Here is an 18,327-nt window from a genome sequence, read left to right as displayed (position 1 = left end):
GAAATTATCTGCATTATCTAGGAAACTTGGCAGGGACACCAAATCCTCTTTTCATCCTGTATCCTACAGCCCAGGATATATGTTCAACTAGATTCTTGGAAATAGTCCTGAATAGCACATAGTACTCCAACATCAACAAGCACACTCTAATGATGACGGTGTGTCACAGGATGCTTACTAAGTTTGTGATCCCATTTACATGATCAACTACGTGACCACAGCCCACACAGTTCACACAACCTCACCACACCTTCCCTATAGGGATTCTCAGTGTGCTCTGTGCTATCAGCTCTGCTATGGAGGAAAGGTGCTCAAGTACTTGTGGTCAGGTGGAAAGAATTCAATAGCACTTGAGCATGCAGAGCTGGACTTGGTGGACTGTGCTCTTTACTCAAAAGGCGCACACAGGGCACAAGCAGGCAGCAACCTCTATGAGTCAGAGCCTGCTTGGCCTACTTGTCCTTTGCACCGTGTCTTTTGAATCAATAAATACAGTAACACCCATAACTACCATGTCTTATCTGCAGGAAAATAAGGCAGTAGCAAAATTTTGCAAGACACTGAACTATCATCTATAAGAACTAAGGACTTCTGGCCGGGCGCAGTGACTCACGCCTGTAATTCCAGCACTTTGGGAGGCCGAGGCGGGCAGATCACAAGGTCAAGAGATCAAGACCATCCTGGCCAACATGGTGAAACCCCGTCTCTACTAAAAATACAAAAATTAGCCGGGCGTGGTGGCACACACCTGAAGTCCCAGCTACTCGGGAGCCTGAGGCAGGAGAATTGCTTGAATCTGGGAGGCGGAGGTTGCAGTGAGCCAAGATCACGCCACTGCACTCCAGCCTGCCAATAGAGCGAGACTCCGTCTCAAAAAAAATAAAAACAAAACTAAGGACTTCACCCTCCCTAGAAAGCCCCTAAACTCTGGATTTGGGGAGCTCACCTTTGAGATAGAAAAAATTAATTGATAATGACTTCGGTTGGGTCTTTCTCTAGTTTCTCATACTAGGAGATACTTTGGAACACAGGTACTTAAAAATATATTTTAACAAACAAATTAGTAGTACTGGAATATCACATTATTTCCTGGTGATCTTTTGAAAGATTAAAGAAAGGTATTGATCTAATAGCTTTTGGAATCCCCGAATTTTAAAAAAACATGTGATTGAATAATCTCATTATGTAGGGTTGTGCAAATAAACAATATGCTATGGTCAGGCTGTAAAAGAAAAGGAAATCTTTTTTTTTTTTTTCTTTTTTTGAGACGGAGTCTCGCTCTGTTGCCCAGGCCGGAGTGCAATGGCATGATCTTGGCTCATGGCAACCTCTGCCTCCTGGGTTCAAGCGATTCTCCTAGCTCAGCCTCCTGAGTAGCTTGGATTACAGGCACAAGCCACCATGCCTGGCTAATTTTTTGTATTTTTAGTAGAGACGGGGTTTCACCGTGTTCCCCAGACTGGTCTCAAACTCCTGAGCTCAGGCAATCCACCCGCCTCAGCCTCCCAAAGTGCTTAGGATTACAGGTGTGAGCCACCACGCCTGGGCTGGAAATCTTGATAGATAAAAGAAAAAGAAGAAACAAAAAGGTCTCACTTACAATTTATCCTCTCACTTTCTGCCAGATGATTAGATCACTGTATTTGTTAACAGCTTGATCACCTGTATTTTATTTCAAGTAAATTTTCTTCAGTTCTTTGCCAACAAAGCATACTGGATAGAAATGCCTCAGAATCAATTTATCCTGCTTCACTAGTTTTATGCATTTTAGATTTAAGGAAGCAACAATTAGAATATTTTCAATGATGAAAAGAACTCCATTAAGCTGCCACAAATGTCAAAAGTTCCTGGCTATGCTAACACTTATGTAATTGTTCTGGAAACCCCACGCACCGGAATAGACCTACAACACCAGGCATGACTCACTGAATATTTCTAAGCACATACTCTCTCTAAAATGATCTCCAGTTGGGATTTATTTTTTCAAAGAAAAAAAGTAAAAGACAAAATATGGTACATCAAATCCCAAAGTTTTTTCTGTGATTTTTTTGGGAAAATACTGTTGCCTCACACAAGAGCATTAGAAGATGCTGCTGTTTTCATTAATAAAACAACCAGATGGGCAAGCATTAAAACAGGTTGAAACTTTGAAACTCTTCCTAAAAAAAAAGAAAAGAAAAGAAAAGAAAAGAAAATAACATAGAGAACATGTGGGTTCTCAAATTTCCAAATGGTCTTCATTTCCTGTTGTGATTTTATTCCTAAGTTGGTTTTGTAAAACTTGTGGCTGGCAGCATATGACTAGTGTCCTAATCCCCTGAGCAATGTTAAGGAAAATTATACATGCCATAAAATGCTAATCAGCACAGGAAGGCCTGGGACCACACCACCAAGGCTCATTTGTAGCATATACTCCAACAGCTTTTACTGCATATCTTCTGTAAGTCTAAATGCTTGGGGGAAATTTACCAAAGTATATGGCATAACCTGTATCTCCAAAAGCTGATGTTGGATGCTAATTTCAAAGTAGCGCATTTTTCTTTTCTTTTTTTTTTTTTTTTTGAGACTGAGTCTCGCTCTATATAGCCCATGCTAGAGTGCAGTGGTGTGATCTCGGCTGACTACAACTTCTGCCTCCCGGGTTCAAGCAATTCTCATGCCTCAGCCTCCTGAGTAGCTGGAATTACAGGTGCCCACTACCATGCCTGGCTAATTTTTGTATTTTTAGTAGAGACGAGGTTTCACCATGTTGGCCAGGCTGGTCTCGAACTCCTGACCTCAGGTGAGCCACCTGCCTCAGCCTCCCAAAGGGCTGGGGTTACAGGCGTGAGCCACTGCACCCAGCCGTGCATTTTTCACTAGTAATATTCAGAATGGAGTTTAGGAATTCAGTCAATGGCGAGCCAAACCAGAAGTAGCAAGGCAGTTCTGCCAGGCAGCGAAACAGGACCTAGATAGCAATTTGTGTCTAGGCAGTAACAGGGGATCTCAGCACGTGGTTGTCATCAGTCTGTGTTCCACCTGCAGAAAGGAGAAGAAGGTGAACCCAGCAAGCAATAACCATAAGTGGATCAAGCAGCCTGGAGTGAGGCCCCAGGGCCAAGGGGGGACTGAAGTTCTGGGAGGGACTGAAGTTCTAGGAAGGACTGATAAGGAAAGGCAAAATTCCAGTCTTAGAGAAACTTAGAGGCAGAATGTAGAAGAAAGAACAAAGGCAAAAGCCCAGTTATTTGAACTGGAATACAAGGTAGAGCCTGTGACAGGAATCAAGTGGAAACTTCACAGCTAGAAATAGAGCAGGAGCTCAGAACAGAACCCAGAGCCTAGCTGACCCGATACTGAGTGATATGAGCTACTTACATTTCCTCTAAGAGCAGACTTGGGCCCAGCACCTGGGGTAAGACTGAACTGCAGGTGACTCTCTGTGGCCCCCACAGGGGGTCGAACCTAAATTCAAAGGAAGGCACCAGGCAGAATGGCCAAACACCACTCACACCAAAGTCCTCCTGGCTCCAAACCCTGTTTTTTGTTTGTTTGTTTGTTTCACAACTTTATCCCTTTTGGCAAGCTGTTCTTGTTATCTAGAATTCGCAAGCCCAAACTCCTCGGGCTACTCATTCTTCAAGATCTAGTTCAAAAAGCATCTTTTATGAGCAGCACTTCCTGGTTCCTCTGGGTTCCAGGAATGCTTTATACATGTCTCCATGATGTGTATACTACACCTTGCCTTCTCCTGCTTTAGTTCAGGTCTCTCTCCCTGCCTAGTCCTCAACCTTCTTGCCCAAAAAGCCTCAGCATCTTTTGAGCCCAGCATAGTGTCAGTATAGAATAGGACCTTGATAAATGTTTTATGATAAATAAATGAATGAAGTGACTGCGTGAACAAATGCTTAAGTGAAAATCATTTATTGAAAATTAATTTACTAAATGAAAATCCATCAATCAATAAACAGGTTAATCAATATCATAGATTGAACATGGAATACAAAATAGCAACAGTAGCTAACATGTATCTATCACTAACTGTCCCAGGCCCTGTGCTCAGTCCTTTACATAGATTATCTTCTTTCATCTTCACAACCCAAGATATGAGTGCTATTTTAACACCCATTTTACAGATGAGACAATACAGGCAACATATTAGAATCTTTAAGAACTCTGTCTGATCTACTTAGCAATAAGATCCCTCACTTCTGGGGCCCTTCACTTGCCACAAGGGATATAGTGGCTGTTAAGGGGTGGGGATAAGGATGCGATCAGACTTTGCTTATGTCTCATTCAATCTTATTGCCAGGTCCTATGCAATATTTGCCTTTCCCCTCCTGATGGGAGAGACCATACTAGAATGGGCCAGAAGCCTCTTCATTCTCCTGAGAGCTCTTTACCCTGCTAGCTTCAGGGTGTGAGATGCGGTACAAACTGAAGTGAAATTATAAGGAGTATTTGTAATCACCTGATATTTGCCTATCTATCTACCTCTTTCCAAAGACCACATGAAGTACTTCACGTATATTATCTTCTACTCCTCACTCCACCCTGTGAGGTAGTGTCTTTATCCCCTAAGCCCAGAGGTTTAGCAACTTACCTAATGTACCAGAAGCTGGAAGCAGAGTCAGGATTTGAACTGAGTCCCATCCAACTCCAGTTTGATGCAATTCAACAAATACCCACCAAGCACCTCCTCATGGACATGGGGACATGGCCATAATCACCTTCACTGGCTATTGTTCAGGATCTCCTTTAAAAGCATGATTTTAGTGGCAGCTTTTTGGTCTGTTATTGGAAAAAGTCACAAAGATCCCATTCATTGGTGTAAAACCTTTGGCATCACTTAGCGACAGACACTATCTGTGATGCTGGATAAGATGCACAGAGGCTCCAGTTGGAAAATCCAGAATCCTCCTGACTTCTGCTGTTCTCTGTCTTTCTTTCTCTTTAGCAACTCATATGCTCATGTTTACCTGTGGCCATTTTTGTTGACCTGTTCATGAAGGATGATAACCTGTGAAATGATGCACCAGCAGGAGAGAGATGGGCCCAGGGTCCGCACCCTGTGCTGTTTGCTTTGTGAAATTCCAGACTGTTTAATCTGCTCTATCTCATCCTAATAACTCCAGATTCCACTTTTCTTAATGACTTTCCCCTCCTTAAGTGCCTACAGAGTTATCTTTGAAGAAGGAGAAAAAGAATAGATGAATCATTTGCAGGAAACGGGGGGAGAGACGTGTGGTTGGAATGGCAGATGGCTGAGCATGTGGGCACATAGCTGTCTCTGTTGTTCCTTCCACCACCCTGTGGGAACGAGTCCTTTGGAAGTGTACATTCATTCCAAGGTGGGGGCTGTGCCCACTTTCAGGTACTAACACGTAAATCCACATCCGCTCGGAGTCATCTTAGACATCCAAACTCCAGGCTCAAACCCAGACTGGACTATTTATTATCTCCTTGAAGTTTTGGCATTAGACCTTCTAAAGATAAAGTGATAAACTACTTTCAATTAGTGACAACAGAATTTCTTGTGCTGTCTCCTTTCTCCTGCAGGATATGAAGTATGTGAATATTCTTCATGTGCCACGGTGCAAGTTGCCTGACCTCCTAAGGGCCTAGCAAATACCTAGAGGGAAGAGGGAGGAGGGAGAATGTACATTCAGATAAAAATACGGGTTAAGCAGGAAAACATTGATTGTTCTTGCTGGGGCTTTTTGTGGCGAGGGCGTGGAAAGGACATAAAGATACTACAACCTCAGGGACAAGTGCTCATGTATAGTTCCTCAAAGTGAACTTCCTGCTCAATGTATGGAGATGACACTAATTCTGGTCATTTCACTTAAATAACTGAAGTGAGTTTCTAGAGTCCAAGAGTACATAAAGTTTGAAAGACTATGACTTTTCCAGAAGGCTTCATTTAGCCCTTCTGTTACTTCTATGCAAATTTCCAAATGTCATCTGGATGTATACGCTAGGATAACCATTTGTTATTATTTTATTTTTAGATATATGACACTTGTTTTATCAAGAGTCTCTTTCATTGATTTTTTTGTTTCCACTTCCATCACCACCATCTGCGCCCCCTCCCTTAGACCTATACCACAGCACATTAATGTGCAGAAAAATTAGAATTTGTCATATTTTCTCCACCAGCAGCCAGGGCAGCTGCAGGTGAAGGCGGGACGGAGCCCACCTGTCTTTGCTACCTGAACGCACCACCCTCTGGCCTCCGGGGGCTCCAGTGTGCCATGCCCAGCCGAAACACAGAGCTGCCCAGGCCTTCTGGAAGCTTCTGGTCTGAGGGAGGTGTCTCCGAGGATCCTTTTGCCTGCCGACTTCAATGATCCTGTATTAAGCTGTCAACTTTAACAGTCTGCACAGTTTCCAAAGCTTTACTACTCTTAGAGGACACATGCCTTAAAAAAGAAGGGGAGGAACCACGCTGCCACTAAAGCAGCCTGAAGTGCCTTAACTTGTGGAACCAACACTAATCAACCCTAACTGTGCTACTGAAGGGAACTGCCTTCCCCGCTTCTGGGGGAGACTTACAGAGCGTGGAAGGGGGGCATTCTCTGTCAATGATGCACTAACCTCCCAATCTGATTTCCCTGAATCTGAGGGAAGGTGAGGGAGTGGGGAGGGGGATAGAGAGCTTGAGGGGACACTGTGTTTGAGCTGGAGTGCTGCGGGCAGCCTTTCTCATGGAATGACATGGATCAACCTTTTTCTTTGTTTCATCTTTTAAGTGTACGTGCTTGCCTGTTCATGTGTTCATAAACTCAATCATAGTTTCCTGAGCAATAAAAAGCAAAGGGAAAAGGGAAAAAAACAAACAAAAAAAAGAATTTGTCATATTTTCCTTAGTGCAATAGGTGTTTTGGTAAAATATGCATCTGGAAATTGAGATTCGTGTTTTAGCACATATTATTATACATCACTTGGAAACAAAGCCTTGTGGTTAAGAGCATTTTTTATTAATGAACACTCGTTAAAAATCAGCTTTAATAATAAACATCATCTGGTTAAGCATAAGGTCAGTCCAGAAATGGATCTGAGTAATCATGAAAATATTTCAGTAATCATAAATCTTAATAATAGAATTTCCACCTCCATACCTATTATGATTTGGTGACTCTTTTACTGAAAGTCATTCATATCTCCACAAAAACACCAATTCATGGATTTCCTAAAAGACTTGAAAATTATTCTTTATAATTTTAAGTCATGACTATACTAGAACAATTTTTGTGTCTCTCAAGATTCTTCACCTGACCCCCAAGCCTTAGCCTCTTCCTGAATGGACATCCGTGGGCCTGCTGTCTCAGCCTCCTGCGGAAGAAGCTGGGGCTTTGGGAAGATCACATCTCACCTGTTGCAACAGGAACCTCAGTGGCTACAGACATGGGTCTCACCTGATGGGACTCTGTACCTCATACCTTAATGGCTGCTCTCCTCCCACCTCTTCCAGGCAGTTTAGTGGGATGTGGAATCTGGCTTACCCAACGTCTCCCTTAAATCACTGAGTTAAATTTTGAATCAAGGGACTAGAGGTCAAGAAGATAAATTCCTCTTTCTCCCCCCATTGCTCCTCCCACTGCCCTCCCCACCTGATGGACTGTTTCAAGGTGACGTGCAGGACCCAGCAACAGGCTTTGTTCTTTGTGAAGTTATGTCCAGCTCCTTAACACACCGTCTAGTATTTGCATTCCTTCCTTTCCTGCCTCACCTTTTTCTCACTCCCTTTTATAGCCCTGAAATTGCACCACCCAACATAGACTTAGCAAGTAATCTTTGCCTCAGGTTTTATGTTCTAGAGAATTTGGCAAAGACGATGAGTTTTAAAAAAATCTCGTTATATCTTCAATTTGGCCTACAAATTTGGCCTTGAGTCTATATTCTTCTAAATAAGAAGGAAGAATGGAGTTCCATAATTCCCCTTAAGATTAACAAGAGTTGCTCCAATGAAGTATGTATGGGTTGAGAATATGTTCTCTAAACCTCATTTAACTTTCTTGTGAGTTTAATCTCACCACAATATGATTGGATGCTAGAAGTTATTTTTCTGGATTGGTTGCTTCTGCCCAGTTTGATATGGTAGCTTTTCCTATATACATCCAACCTACAGGTATTTGCATACCTACTTCCTGATCTCCATCTTGTTATTGTTGTTGCTATCCTCTGTCATCTTTGAGTCCTTACCACCCATTTTATTTTCAGTGAATTCCAGATATATACCTGAGATAAACCCAGTTCAAATAAATATTCAAAATCCCTTTGATTCAGGATATTCTGTTTTGTGTAAAATATGTATCATTTAATCAGCTGCTAAAGAATATCAGCTGCCAAAAGCAATATGATATTTGGGGATTGCAAACAGACACTTTTAAACTATCCCCATTCTGAAAAAGAAAGAAGCAAGGGACTTTTACACTTTTTTGTTTAATGGGCAAGATAATAAGATAATTCCTCCTCCTCCTCCTAGTCCTCTGCCTCCTCCCCCTCTGCCTCTTCCTTCTCTTCTCCTTCTCCTCCTCCTCCTCCTTCTCATCCTCCTCCTCCTCCTCTTCCTTCTTCTTCTTCTTTAAGAGACAGGGTTGGCTGGATATGGTGGCTCATGCCTGTAATCCCAGCACTTTGGTAGGCCGAGGCAGGTGGATCAATTGAGGTCAGGTTTTCGAGACCAGCCTGGCCACTATGGTGAAACACTGTCTCTATAAAAATATATATATATATATTAGCCAGGCGTGCTACTCGGGAGGTTGAGGTAGGAGAATCACTTGAAACTAGGAGGCAGAGGTTGCAGTGATCCAAGATTTTGCCACTGCCCTCCAACCTGGGTGACAGAGTGAGACCCTGTCTCAAAAAAAAGGGTCTCGCTCTGTCTCCCAGGCTACAGTGCAGTGACCTGATAATAGCTCACTGTAACCTCAAACTCCTGGGCTCAAGTGATCCTCCCACTTCAGCCTCTTGAGTAGCTAGGAATACAGGTGCCTGCAACACCTGGCTAATTTTTTTAGTTTTATTTTTGTAGAGATGGGGTCTCACTCTGTTGCCCAGGCTGGTCTTGAACTCTGGGTGTCAAGTGATCCTCCCACCTTGGCCTCCCAAAGCACTGGGATTACAGGTGTGAGCCACTACACCTAGCCCAGGCAAGATAGCATCTTCCTATGGAGGGGTTGGGATAAGGATAAAGGCTTTTGAATATTTAATAGTATCACTCTCTCTCCTCTGCTCATGCAGAAGGCAGGGAATGTGGTACTAGATGAGTATATTAACGCTGCTATTTAATGAGTTAAAATTTATCAGAGAGTTTGTATAAATAATCTATTGCTAAAACAGAGCTTCGGACAAGCAACTCTCCTGGGGTTCAAATAAAACAAGTAGAACCCAGGACTCTTTGACCCTGACTGGGCCTAAGGAGTGAGGACAGTTCCCATTAAAATTTGAGATTAAAACTGAGTTGAGAAGGAAAAGTCAGGCATCAATGAATTATGTTTCAAACTGTGCGTTAGGATTATTAAGTAGCTCCACTTTGTTTTTATTTGGACTAATGATTGACAAATGGTATTTGAGTTCAGAGGCTAAAATGAACTTAACATTATGGTTGCAAAATAAGGTATAAAAATAAAATAGGATCAACAATCTACTCAAAAAATGAGTAAAGGATATGAATAGACAGTTCACAGAAAAAGAAATTCAAACAGCCTTTAAACATACAAAAACATGCTCAAATTGACTCTTAAGGGAAAGGCAAATTAAAGTTACCATGACATACCAATATTCATCTCTCAGAGTGGCAAAGGTTTGAGAACACATTGTGTCAGCTAAAGTATGGGGAAATACATTACTGGTGGGAATGCAAATTAGTGCGATCTCTGAAGGGGGCATTTGGGCAATAATTATAAAAATTATAAACTCATATACTCTGACCAAACAATTCCATATTTAAGAATTTACCCTACAGATATATTCACAAGGTGGATGAATGTATAAAACATAATCATTGCAGTCATTGCTTGCAATAGCAAAAAGATTACGAACAACCTCAATATCTATCGATAGGATGGCTGACTAAATAAATTATGCTATGTCCATGCAATAGAATACTATGTAGACATTAAAAATGAGTCTGCTACAATTGCATACCAATAACACCAATAATAAATGCATATCCTTGTACATGCATAGACTCCCCCTGAGAAGATACACAAAATGCTAGTCAAAAGTGGTTGGTGCCAGGGAGAGGAACTGGGTGGCCAGGAGAGACTGACTTACTGTATGCCATATCCTTCCTTTTATATTTTGTTCCATTCACAAATGTCACCTGTCCAAAAATAAATCAACAATGGCTTATTTTTAAGAGGAAAAAAAGGTATAATATGTGCAGACATTTTAAAAGAGGCTTTCATCTAATTTGTGAGTAAACTATGCTGTGTAGTTCCAAGTCACTTGGCAACAGCACAGACTTTTAAAAATGTATGCAAATAAGTCAACTTTAAAGACTAAATCAGAAATTAGAATTATCAAATGGCTGCCCACATTACTTTATTAATAAATGAATAAATCTTCATTCATTTCCCTTTATAACTGACACTTTCTTGTCAGCATAGCCATGGCTTGTTTCTAGTTGTTTTCCTTGAGCTCTTTGCAGTAAAGGAATCTAACAAGTAAATGAAAGAGTGCATGCAAAAGCAGGCTGTGATGTTGTGAGATTTAAACTGTCCTTAAAATAAGAACTAATTTGTGTAAGGATTTAAAGGCTATTCTTCTGTACTTTGTAGTCTCCTAATTGCTTTGTGACAAATTTTGCCAGTAAGTTTTCCAAGAAATGCATGTTAAGAGTGAACAAATGAATCAGAATAATTTACTGTACTAGAGAAAACATTTCCATTTGAAAGAGCTAATCATTCATTACTTACGTAAATGTACTTTAGAAAGGAGCATAAATTATCTTCTCCTTACGTATTCCTGATAGGTCTCCTTATTATATCACTCAATAACCATTTGATTTTCATATATAAAATGAGGTACTTTGGGTTTCCTCATTGTAAGTTCAAATCACCCCATTCCAGTTGGAAGGACTCCATCAGTCATTGAACACGACCATCCTTTTGAATCTTGAAAGTTGATACTGTTCTAAAAAAGCACTGACTGCTACCCTTATAACTTCTTCATTAGGTCACAGTCCTATCTGTTAGCTTCTTGAGGGCAGTGTCTCTTCATTATTTATCTTTTTATCCGTTGGAATATCTTATACCAACTCAGCAAATATAGAGAGCACAGATTTTTTTTTCAAAGGTAGAAGACACAGTCATTTTGGCAAAACTTAAAGCAGTTTATGTCTGTCACACACCCTGCAGTAGATATCAATGATGCTTTTCCAAAAACAAGAAAGAATTCTGATGTGGTCCAGGGTGCTGAAATGGAGACCTAGTATGGGAGGGGGCCCAGCAGCAGATGGAAAAGGTATGACTACGTGCCTCTTGCTACAAGGGCAGACTCCAAACCCCAAAGGGCAAAACACAGCTTGAAAGCATGTAGGTGACGGTATAACTCCTTCAATATGGCCCTCCCCAGCCCCATTTCAGCAATAGGAATAATAAGAATATCATTCCTTACACTTTTGTTTGTAATGGAAAACAATGGGAAAATGGGCCTTTCTTTACAAAATTTCATATTGTAGAACACTGTTTGTAACCAAATAGGCTGCAATGGCACTCTCATTCTGAAGGCAATGGGCCCTTAGATTGGAAATGCCACTTCCTGGGTGGTGAGTACTTGGAATTTCTGCAGAAGCTTCCCTCCAAAGAGTATTTCTGATGCTCTTACTCAACTTTCAACTTTTCTATAGGTTTGAAATTTTTATAATGAACTGTTAGTGAGGAAAGGCAGTGTCCCTCCCCTCACTACTCCAGAGTAATTACTGCCACTGGAATTTGGAATAACATTTCCCCCTCTTTCGTGGCTACAATTGCAAGCATCTCTCAGTATCTCCCTGTGTGAGGTGAGATAAGTATTCTGTCATCTTCTATTAATAGGGAGAAATTCTGAGTCACAAGAGGGCTAAGTGATTTTTCTAGCTGCAGAAATAGGAGGAATAAAACTAAGCAGGTTGATGAATACATTATTTTAGGAAGAGGATGATTGTGGTGGTACTGCATCCTTTTTCTGGACAATTGCAATCGCTTCCTAATTGGTTTTCCTGCCCCCAGTTTCTCTCTCCCTTCCAGTCTACTCGCCCCCTTTGTTACAGAATTATATCCTGAAATCATGTCACACCCCTGTATAAATATCTATGATGACTTCACCTAAAGAAAAATTCAAAACTTCTTACCATGACATCCAAAGCCCATTTCCATCTGGCACTACACTACCTTTCCTGTATTCTCTGCCAATCTTTGCCTTCCATACCATTCACCTGCACCGCACTGGTCACACATGTCCATCCCTCCAAACCTTAGCTCATGTCATCTTTCTGTCTTGCCCAGAGTGTGTGTGGTTCTTCTCCTATCCCACTGGATGGGGACAGTGAAAAATCTGCTCCCTGGGGAATCTAACTCAGATGCTGCCTCCCCTGGGACGCTTCCCAGCACCCCACCTCTACCTTCCACCTCCTACCCTAAGGTAGATGAACCATTTCCTCCTCTTGTTCCCATAGCACTTCCTTTCTACTGCAATGACCACATTTATTACATTACATTCTAGCTACCTAGGCACATGTCTAACCTCCCCAGTTAGACTTATATTTTTTTGTGACAGCAGGGCCTGAATCTCACTCATTTTCATAAGCCCCAGAAGTCATTTCAGTTTTAGACACACAACGGGTGTTCAATAAACACACGATGCTGCTACCAAGATACCTTCTTCTGTTCTTTGTAATCTCCCAATGCTTTGTGACAGGTTTCACCAGTAAATAACTCATCAGAGTGCATACCAGTTCAAGAGTTGCATTTACAAGGGCAAGCAGATTAGTTATGCCTGACACAGCATTTTCCTGTTACGAAGTTCTGATGCTTGTGTCTAAAGAATACTATTTGACTCATCTTTCCAGTTACTTCAAGAACATTTCTACAATTGCTGAACAGAGTGGATGAGTGAGGAATCTGACCATCTGGGATGTCACTGGAAGCTTCTCAAAGTTTGGTCCACCTGTATAAGCCACTGCTGGCTGCTGGACTACAATATAGTTGCCTGAGCCCATCCCTAGATCTTCCGAATCAGAGTCCCTGTCGGGTAGGCCAGGATATGGACTGAGAGCAAGTACCTCCAGGTGTTTCTAAACATTTCATTTCTAGACCTACTGGTCTGGGTGGGAAGCTCTTGGGCTCACTGGAAACCTCTGCCTAGGCAAGGGACTGTTGGGGGATGATTGTTGTGAATGCTTCTAAACCAGTTGTTAGTCCAGGCCACATATCAGAATTCTCTGGCCAGCTTTTGGAAAATATCAATGCCAAGATCCACCTTACATCAATTAAATCAGAATTACTGGTTATGGGACTTGGGCACCTATATTTTTTTAAAAAGCTTTCCTTTTAAGCCAGTTTGTCTATAGAGTACTTGTCAGATTCCTTTGATCAAAATCAGGGGTTAGTAGTTAGAGGCTCCAGATTTAGGTTACATTCCACACCACACTTCATCTCACTCTCACTATAAATGTAAATTTCACAGCAAATTTAACTAGATTAAAAAATATGCTTTAGCAGTAGGTACAGTTATACACACTGGGAAAAAGTCCTTCTCTCTGCCATAAGTACTCTAATTAACAGCACATTGCATGAAAGGGCCACACTGAAGTCATCAGTGTTCTAAAGGTGAACCTGCAGGTCGTGTCATCTCACGGGGGCAGGATCCTAGGCTCAGTGCTGGAAGCCGCACCATGACACAGACAGTTGAGCTGTCTGCTCTCCTGTACCTTGGTCATGCAAGGTCCATGTGTCCTGCCACACCTCCTCTACCACATATTGTAAGTGCACCAATTTCAAGAACAGAAATAATTTGTTTTTAGGCCAGGCACAATGGTTCACGCCTGTAATCCCAGCACTTTGGGAGGCCAAGGTAGGCGGATCACCTGAGGTCAGGAGTTCGAGAACAGCCTCACCAACATGGAGAAACCCCATCTCTACTAAAAATACAAAATTAGCCGGGCGTGGTGGCAGGTGCCTGTAATCCCAGCTACTCAGGAGGCTGAGGCAGGATAATGGCTCGAACCCGGGAGGCGGAGGTTGCGGTGAGCCGAGATTGCGCCATTGCACTCCAGCCTGGGCGACAAGAGTGAGACTCTGTCCCCCTGCCAAAAAAAAAAAAAGAAAGAATTTGTTTTTAATATCCTTTATACTAAATTTTAAAGGTCATCAAGTGGATTCACATTAAAAAATGCCAGCTAATTATTCCTGCCTAAAGCATAAAGTACTACAGCTGGTTACACTGAATTACTTAAATTACTAGAGCACTGGGGATAGCTGAGTTCATGGAGGTTCCTGGAGTATGGTGCACCTGGAAAGGGCATGGAAACTGAAGCCCCTTCCCACATGCCTTGCCCTACACATCTCTTCATCTGTATCCTTTGTAATAGCTTTTATAATAAACTGGTAAATGAGAAAACCCCCTTGGCCTTTAAATTGAAATGGAAAATAGCCATAAAGTGGAACAATATGTACCTGAAAGACTCTAGTCACTACACTGCATCATCAAACTTAATCGGTTAAAGCAAACTTATTATGTGATAACACCAGAGTACTAGGAGAAAACAATGCATGAGATGATTACATAAAGTGCTTAATACAATGCCTCACACAAAGTTGCTTCTAAATAAATAATTACAAGCAAAATATAACAGTTGGAAAATGCAATAACGTAGATGTTAAACTAAAATTTAAAAGATTTAACATTTGAATACCCACCACCACCCTAATCAAGATATAGAACATTTCCCTCACTCCAAAAAGTTCCTCCATTCCCCTTTCCAACAAATTACGTGTCTCTGCAAGACAACCACATGCAGGCAGCATGATCTCCCAGGTATCTATGCCCTAATGCCTGGAACCGGTGAATATGTTACCTTACATGGCAAAGGAGACTTTAAAGACCTTGAGATGGGGAGACTATCCTGGATTACCTAGGTGGGCCCAATGTAACCTCATGAGTCCTTAAACGTAGAAGAGGAAGACAAAGAGCAGGTCAGAGAGAGAAGTGGTAGAAGAGGCAGCAGAGATTTGAGGCATGAAAACCATGTGATCTGCTGTTGTTGGCCTTGAAGACACAGGAAAGGAGGCACATGCAAAGGAATGCAGGTGGCCTCTAGAAGTTGGGAACACAGCAAGCAAACAGGGACCAGAGTCCTACACCCATAAGGACTAAATTCAGCCAACAACCTGAATAATCAGGGAAACAGGTTTTCCCCTAGAGCCTCCAAAATGAAAAGCAGCCCTGCTGACACCTTGAGTTTAGTCCAGGGAGACCCATTTGGGACTTATGACGTACAAAACTGAAAAATAATAAATTTGTGTTAAGCCAAAAACAAAAGCAAATTACCATACAGAAAATATAACAAAAGGACAGAGAAATCCCATCATAAAGGCTTTTTCCCTGGGAAACTGGTTAGGGAGGGGCATGACCTAGCAAGGGTTTACACTTTTTTTTTTTTTTTTTTTTTTTTTTGAGAGGGAGTCTTGCTCTGTCGCCCAGGCTGGAGTGCAGTGGCGCGATCTTGGCTCACTGCAAGCTCCACCTCCCGGGTTCATGCCATTCTCCTGCCTCAGCCTCCCGAGTAGCTGAGACTACAGGTGCCCATCACAACACCCGGCCAATTTTTTTTTTTTTTTTTTTTTGTATTTTTTAGTAGGGACGGGGTTTCACCTTGTTAGCCAGGATGGTCTCCATCTCCTGACCTCGTGATCTGCCTGCCTTGGCCTCCCAAAAATGCTGGGATTACAGGCGTGAGCCACCATGCCCGGCCAGGTTTACACTTTTGAGGTTTGGGTAAGGAATCTAAAACTTCTGGTAGGTCCAGCAAAACCTGATGGATTTATACCAAAGGATATATACTTATCGGATGTTTAATAAAAATAATCTTGGAATCATATGTGCAAAAATTAGTACGGAAACTGTGCTAAGCAGGTGTCTGTTTACTCAAACCTGGGTATGCTTCTACAATGTGGCTTCTAGCACAGCCTTTCTCATCTGTCCATGAATGGAAGTTTCCTTCCAGTCACAGAAGAGTGGCTCTCATGCTCAGCTCTGACCCTCCCCTCTTCCCCCTCCTTGTATTCTGAAAAGCTCCTGCTGGGCATGAAGTCAGAAGGAGAAAGGAAATTCCCGAGAATGGGACTTCTTATATGCAGGACTCATAATATAAATGTGTGTTTCCATTAGCTGCCTTGAACCCAGATCACTGAGAGATGATGGCTATGTGGCTCAGGCTAGTAGATTTCCAATTCTCCTCTTGCACAATATGCAGTCCATAGGATCAGCTATGAGCCAGCATTGATGGAGCAGGGAAAGTGCCTGCTACTTCAGCAGGTGAGTCCTAGAGTGATGGGGAACCCCTGGTATGCAGTGTGTTTTCACTGTCCCCAAACTATCCAGGTATCTCAGCCCATTAAGAAACCTCAATTTCTGGGTTGCTTATATCAGCAACTAAGAGGGGCCGTAAAGCAGTTGATTCTGTTCTTTGAAACTTTTTTCAAAAATGTGTATGGATTGTTTTTCTCTTCCTGAGAACTAAATTAACACTATAGTGTTTTTTTGTTATATGATCCCTTTTCAGCAAAGTCAATAAACATTTATTAAGAGTTGTGGTTGGGTGCGGTAGCTTACATCTGTAATCCCAGCACTTTGGAAGGCTGGTGGATCACTTGAGGCCAGGAGTTCAAGACCATCCTGGGCAACGTGGCAAAACCCTGTCTCTACTAAAAATACAAAAATTAGCTGGGCATAGTAGTGCACGTCTGTAATTGCAGCTACTTGAGAGGTTGAGGCACAAGAATTGCTTGAACATGGTAGGCGGAAGTTGTAGTGAGCTGAGATCGTGCCACTGCACTCCACCCTGGTGACAGAGTGAGACTGTCTCAAAGAAAAAAAAAAAGAATTGTGTGTATATGTGTGTGTGTGTGTGTGTAACAATAAAAACAGGTAGCAGTCAATGAGTTATTGTTCTAGGACTGTTTCTACCCACTTTACAAATATAAATCATTGATTGCAATAGCTCTGTGATAGAGTATTCCCATTTTACAGATAAGGAAACTGAGACATGGGGAGATGAAATGGTTTCCCTGAGTCATAGGGCCAGAAAGTAGGTAAGCCAGGATTAGAATCCAGGTTGGGCTGATTCCACAAGTCCTAGTCTTGACTAGCAAGATAAAAGTGTAACAAATTATGTAGAAGCTATCATGGTATACCAGGTTGAATTCATTCAGGGCCACTCATCAGGTTGGCAGCAGTGTGTACTAAGGAGCTTTGAAGGGACTGAGATGCAAGTTTGGATTCCAGCGTAAATTACCTGACATTTGAGCTCAGGCTTCCCCACCTTAAAGTTGTGATAATGGTATACCTGTTTTGCAAGGTTATCACAATGGTTAGATTTAACCCGTACAATGGTTGGTGGAGAATAAGTTGTAGCCACTATGTTGTTATTTCATTATATGTCCAGATATAACTTTTATAATTAACCCACCAACAGCCTTAAGCAGTGTTGTTTAGACTGGAGTTTGGGGCTCCCTAGGGTTCTATTAATATATTCTTGGGGGATCTGCAAGTTCTTAAGTTTGAAAAACTGAGCTAAAGCATTCCTGTATTGTGGACACACACAGTTACTTCCACTGATTTCTGAAGCAAAAATAGGGTGGCAGGAAATAGTACCCACTTAGAAAAATAATGAGTTCTCTTACACAACAGCTATATGTACTACTCACACCTGCGTAAATAAAGCAACACAAGATGGAGAGAAAAGTCACCAGAGGAAACAGCCCACACACGGAGGCGCACGGCAAATATTCCACATGAAGATGCAACATGGATAATGCCCGACACCACACATGTGGTGCTTCATGACACGACATGAGAAGGTTTTGGAGAGCTGAATACATATAGTCTCTCACTTCCCTCGCTGGCAATGTAAGCTATACTTTCCCACTAAGGATCATCGCTGGGGCTTTCAAAATAGTACAATGGGAAACAAGGTACCGTCATCTCCTTTCCAAAAGAAGGTAAATGCGCTTACTCAGAAATGTACTGCAGAAATGCCAACGTCATGAGTTTCTTATATATACATTTATATATGCTTTTTACATTTCCTGCTTTGTAAAAATAAAGGATAAGGAAGAAGAATCAATGAATATTTTC

The 18,327-nt window shown here is 41.8% G+C and overlaps 1 protein-coding gene across 1 annotated transcript in view; it reads left to right on the top strand.

The window, feature by feature from the left end:
- The window catches only part of POC1B (POC1 centriolar protein B), a 171,595-nt gene extending 153,673 nt beyond the window's left edge, over nt 1-17,922 (top strand). Inside the window, exon 11 of the mRNA XM_055357908.2 lies at nt 17,881-17,922. Coding sequence (XP_055213883.1) covers nt 17,881-17,907 — 27 coding nt within the window. The 3' untranslated portion in view covers nt 17,908-17,922. The remainder of the gene's footprint in view (nt 1-17,880) is intronic.
- Nucleotides 17,923-18,327: the final 405 nt, after the last annotated feature.

This window comes from Gorilla gorilla, chromosome 10, assembly GCF_029281585.2.
Source record: "Gorilla gorilla gorilla isolate KB3781 chromosome 10, NHGRI_mGorGor1-v2.1_pri, whole genome shotgun sequence".
Lineage (NCBI taxonomy): Eukaryota > Metazoa > Chordata > Mammalia > Primates > Hominidae > Gorilla > Gorilla gorilla.
This window is presented reverse-complemented; position numbering and strand designations above follow the sequence as displayed.